General features: G+C 34.5%; 1 protein-coding gene across 7 annotated transcripts in view; it reads right to left on the minus strand.

Annotated features, from left to right (window-relative positions):
• The window catches only part of EML5 (EMAP like 5), a 129,861-nt gene that overhangs the window by 50,264 nt on the left and 73,597 nt on the right, over positions 1 to 6,000 (minus strand). For all 7 annotated transcript variants that reach the window (XM_019642299.1, XM_019642300.1, XM_019642298.1 and 4 more), the window contains exon 21: positions 1,996 to 2,137. In XM_019642299.1, the coding sequence (XP_019497844.1) occupies positions 1,996 to 2,137 (142 nt within the window). The remainder of the gene's footprint in view (positions 1 to 1,995; positions 2,138 to 6,000) is intronic.

The following is a 6,000-nucleotide window of genomic DNA, read 5'->3' on the forward strand; positions in this document are numbered from 1 at the left end:
GTTACCATAAAATTAAATGATCTGTTTGGCAAAATTCTCATAAGACAGTTTACATTAACTATAATGACTTATTGTTATAAAATGTTAAGCCTCAGGACCATAATTCTTGTATATTTATTTGTTGACGAAAACACTACTTGCTTACTGAATGTTTGAAAGAGATACCTGTGTTTTATACTATTTAAACCATTATAACGTCAGTAATTTTTTATATAATTAACTCAACCAGTATAAAACCATACATATCCTTTCAAAGTTATGAAAATCTACCTGTTTTTCTCTTGAATCAATGACAGAAATAATAATAAAAGTGATTATAGAATATTTAAACAGTTTAGTGGATACCAGACAGTAAGAGGGGAGGAGGGTGGTAGATGAGGGGAAAAGGGATCTAATATATGGTGATAGAAGGAGAACTGACTCTGGGTGGTGAACACACAATGCAATATATAGATGATGTATTGTAGAAATGTACACTTGAAACCTATATAATTTCACTTACCAATGTCACCCCAATAAATTTAATAAATAAATAAAAAATCGAGAAGCATGACTTTTTCTGTAACCTAATATAAAAATCTAGTCTGAAGGAGCCAGTAATTTTGGCAATTTTTCAGGACTGACCCAAGACATAAATCCAGATTCAGGAAGCACAACAAATCATAAACAGAATAAATTAAAATAAACCACATATGTGAACAATTTTATTAAACTACAGAACTGCAGAACAAAGTGAAAGAGGACAGTGGAAACTAGAGGAATAGTAACTCTCTACCAGTAACTCCAGAAGCAGTTAAATTAGCATTCAATAACTGAAGTAAAAAATCAACACGTGTTCAGAACTAGTAGCATACCAAGGGCAGGGCAGTGGTAACAGTTCACCCTGAGTGGCAATACACCGCCTACTGAGAACTTAAAACGATGATTTTAAAACTGAATTTTAAAAAGTTTGCTTTTTAAGAATTGTAATGTCTGTGACAAAATACTTCTGCTGCCAGAAGAGACTACTCCCACCACCCTGTTCTTGGCATGCCATTGGTTCAACAGGGAAATTGAGGGAATGTCCCACAAATCTTTATTAAAGAAACTCTAAGACTATATTTAGGAAGGAAGAAAATGATACAAAAGTCTGAGATACAAGAAGAAAAGGTGAACAAAGAAATGTATACACATAGATAACCTAAGTAAGCACTGACTAGAGGTTGTGGTTAACTTCGGATTTTTAGTTAACTATACATAAATATTTAACGGTAACCCTAGAAGAGAATAGACTCTATAATGTTTAAGTTAGTAGAAGGAAGTAACAATAAATTAAATGATTGAATTACAAATTCATGTTACATGTTATATAACTTCAACTTGGCCCTTATTATGGCTTGACAATCCTTTCCTTCGTCTGCTGATTCTCACATTTCTTACAGTCACAGTTCCTACCTTTTCAACCAGAGCTCCTCTACAATATCCCATTCTATACAATAACATTCCCTACAAGTTTACTAAGAAATTTGAAGCTATCTGTATATCCCCATCTGTTCTAGGATAATAGTGAACAGCCTTGCTCCAAAAACTGAACCCTCTGTCTGTCTATTCTGATAGGCTAGCCTCATCTGCTTCCTACAAATGTGCTCAGTTCTGTTCCATCCTAAAATATCCTCCTCTTAACTCTGCTCACCCTTTTTAAGTTAAGGCCTTCTTTCATAGTTTCCAATTCTGAGTTACACATATTCTGTAGTCACAAAGGATAGAAAACTTAGCTTCTGTTTTCTTCTATATTCTTGCTTCCAACATGATGTTGAAAACTGGTTCAGGATAGGCATGATCATAAGAGGTCCCATAAAGCGAAGACTGGGTATAATTAATTTTCTTTATATAGCATCATGAGCAAGTGGACATATAAGTATTTCAAGTCTTTTTTATATACTATCGCTTTCTTGTATTTGTGAGGATTAGATAATTGTGACACTTAATCTGTGGTCAAATCTGAGAGCCTCTTACCCTTTTTCAGTTTCCGGACAGCCAACATACAATGACTAGGAGAGAGATCCCATATTCTTAAGGTTTTATCATCACTTACAGTAGCACAGATGGGCAGATAAGGATGTGTAGCCAAACCCCACACCTCTCCTTCCATGTGTCCCTATAAAGAAAATATAGTTAAGATCAATGTAACCTAAAACTATGTGTATTTAGAAGAAAACTAAAGACGACATTTGATAATATATGATAACAATAGGATAATGAATAATGGGTAAGTCCTAAAAGTTTTTATCTTGGAATACATCTGAAAACAACTTTGTAACAACGTTATCTCTATGATTACAATATAATCAAGATACTATTAAAAAATTAGCTTGAAATCCTAAAACACTCACTAGATAGAGAGAATAAGAATTGGCTGCCCTGCAATGTTAATAATTGCCACACAGAGGGACTTCCTGCATGACAGAGTAAGGAGCTCCACAGACCTGCTCACCAGCAAAAGTGGTGAAAGTTATTTAAAAAAAAAACAACACTTAAAATCGGGGAAACAAGTGAAGGAACATTTACTCGAGAAAATCTAAATTATTTAAGAACAGCGAGAGTCTGCAGTGTTTGAACTGAGACCCACTCCTTTCCTCCCTCTTCCTAAGTCATTGATGTGGAAACTCCACACCAGACTGAGGGAACCAAGAACACAGGTGTATCCCCCCCAGCTTTAGTAGGAGAGTTATCAGAAGGGGCCGCTGTCAGCATTTCGAATCCTGCACACAACTACCAGCTACTGAGGCTAAATTCTTGGCGGGTGCTGCTGACAGGTGGGAGCTCCCTTTTTCTGCCTACCTCATTTGGAAATGGAGGCTGTACCGTGACTGTGGTGTCACTGAGAATACTGGGCCTCAGTGTCAACCCAGTAAGACCTGAAGCTACTGCTCCCTCTCCCACACCAAGCACTCAGTTTCTAAAGGAAGGTACACTCAGAAAGAAGCACTCCATTGTCCTCACCCTCAACTCCAGATCCTTGGATCAGAGATTTTACCTGGAGGGAAAAGCAAGCCATGAAACAGTTCCTAATCTCTTCTCAAAGGAACTGACTTCATTTATTGCACAGTATAGAAAAGTTCCAGCCTACAGGTGCTCCCCAAAACTATGGAGGTTATAATGAAAGGTAACTGGGAGGCAACCAGTACACTCAACGGACATACAGACTAAACTGAAGGTCAGCTAGTTTGTCCAAGAAAACAGAAACCACAGGGATAGCTGGCAGGTGACTACTTAAAAAAATCAAAATGAATCTCAAATACCAACCTAGGGCACTGTTCCTTTTAAGTAGCCTGAATTTAATTGATTTAGTCTGTGGAGCAATATATGCTCCAGGGAAATGTTGAAAACAACAGAGCTTTAATAGCTGGTTGTGGTCTGGGAAAGAGGCCATTAAACAGGAGAGAATACTTCCCAAATCATCTTATAAAGCCAGTATTACCCTCACACCAATATCAGACAGACATCACAAGAAAACTAGACCAATATCCCTTATAAATATAGATGCTAAAATCCTCTACAAAATAGCTGATTCCATTATAGAATTATACAACCAAATGGAATTCATTCCAGGAATGCAAGGTTGGTTTAAAATCCAAAAACCAATTAGTATAATACGCCATATCAAAAACACAAAACAAAACAAAAAAACCCCAACACATGATCATCTCAATAGAGAAAAAACATTTGACAAATGTTTTTGATAAAAACATGCAACAAACTAGGAGTAAAGTGAAATTCCTCAATCTGATAAAGGGCATCTATGAGAAATCCACAGTTCACATTGTACTTAAGACTGGATGCTTCCTCCCTAAAGCTAGGAGCAAGACAAGGATGTATTTATTGTACTGGAGAGTCAAGCAAGGATAATTAGGCAAGAAAAAGAAATAACAGGCATCCAGATTAAAAAGGAAGAAGTAAAACTATATTTGCAGATGACAGGATCTTATATATAGAAAATCCTAAAAAATCCACTAAAAACTATTAGAACTAATAAAAAGTTCAGTTATTTTAACAAAGTAACTACAAGGCTTTTACAATGAAAATTATAAAACATTGTTGAAAAAATTAAAGATCTAAACAAATGGAGAGATCCCATGTTCATGGATCAGAAGACTTAATATTAACAGGCACTACTTCCCAAACTGATCCACAGAATTCTGCTGTTACATTGTTGTACATGTATGTGTGTGTGTGTGTGTGTGTGTGTGTGTATGCTTATATATATATATATATATATACACACACACACTTATATCTAACATATATCATACAGCTAATACATATCATATACATATTTGTTGTGTACATACATTCCCACACTTTTATTATTGTTGTATATTATCTTTATTTCTAGCATGAAGAGTTTCTCAGAAATTTCTTGACTATTTTAAAATATTATTCCCTTCTAGATGATTTTTTAAAAACCTTCCAGAATTTGTGAAAAAATATCATTACAATTTGGATTATGATCATGTTGAATTTATAATTTAATGGGTTGTCGAAAATGTCATGATGTATTTTTTCTGTTTTTCGTTGCAAAAATGCATCATGACTTTTCCGACAACCCAATATTTATTTCTTTTATGTCTAAAACTAAAATTTTACAGTTGTCTTCACACAGGTCTTGCATATGTTTCCCTCTATTTATCCCTGGTTATTGTATAGTTGTCTTTGTGAGTACCATTTTTGTGTCACATTTTCTAACTTGTTATTGCTAATATATAGATATACAATTGATTTTTATATGCTGCTTTTGCATCTACTCACTTTATAGGACTTTATAGGACTAATTAATCCTGAATTAGTTCTAATAAATTTTCAGTTTAGTCTCTTGAATAGTAAACATACAGGGTTATAATATCTGCGAAAACTGACAGTGTTGTCTATTTGCTGCTAACACTTAACAGCTCTTTTTGTTTTGTTTTATTAAATTGGCTAAGACCTCAACCCAGTGTTGGACAACAATGGTGAGAATGGTATCCTTATCTTTTTCTGATGTTCAGGAGACAGTAGATTTAAAACCTTAAACTTTATAATAAATATAAAAAATATTAGGATGTCTTTTATGACTTCTAAAAATCTTAGTTATGAAATTATCTGTTTTTTAACAGTTCCATCTATGTATTCATCTGTAAAAGTACACTGTGTTAATATTTTCCAAGAGATCATAAACATATTAAACACCATGACTCCATCAACTTTTTACTTCAGTGGGATATTATGTGACTGAAATTTAAAAGCAGACATGAAATTTTGATAGTTAATTTAATATAAAATGTTTTATTTCCTTAAAAATTCTCCTGCATGCATCAGGATATTAATATTAGAGTATGTGCAGTGTTCTCATCTATGTGTGCTCCTTGGTATCTTAACAGGAGTGAAGTGGGGTTTAGAGAAAAAATAAGTCTGTATTAAGAAAAAACATAATTTTTTTCAGGGTCAAAGGCAGTCACAAAATATAGAGTTGCATGAGGACAATTTTTCATTAGGGTAGATCCTACCTCACTTGCTGTGTTTTATATAACGATTTATACCCTTCCTTACTTTTCAACAAAAATATAATACATACAGAAAATGTACATGTAAAAAAGTAATACAGCATTCCTGTTGGAAATGTTAAGTCTCATTTAATCGTACGGTTTCCTTTTATATTTCTACCACACAAATTGTTATATTTCAAGATTTTTGTTTCATTATTAACATATTTTCACTGTTATTTTCAGCAATAAAATTTTAGCATTTTTTACTTTTCTAAGTTAGAAACTTGAGGAGGAATAAACTAAACTTGAAGAGTTTCACAGAAAACAACTGCCTTAAGGCCGGCCAAGTGGTGCGTTGGTTAAGAGCTGGCTTGGAACACCAGAGAGCCCCGGTTCAGATTCCACATATGAGGGCCAGTGACACTGCCCTCTACAGCTAAGATGCTGAACAACAGCTCAACCTGGAGCTGGGCTGCCGTGAGTCGCTGGCGACGGTGTA

Source organism: Hipposideros armiger, unplaced genomic scaffold, assembly GCF_001890085.2.
Source record: "Hipposideros armiger isolate ML-2016 unplaced genomic scaffold, ASM189008v1 scaffold_67, whole genome shotgun sequence".
Classification (NCBI taxonomy): domain Eukaryota; kingdom Metazoa; phylum Chordata; class Mammalia; order Chiroptera; family Hipposideridae; genus Hipposideros; species Hipposideros armiger.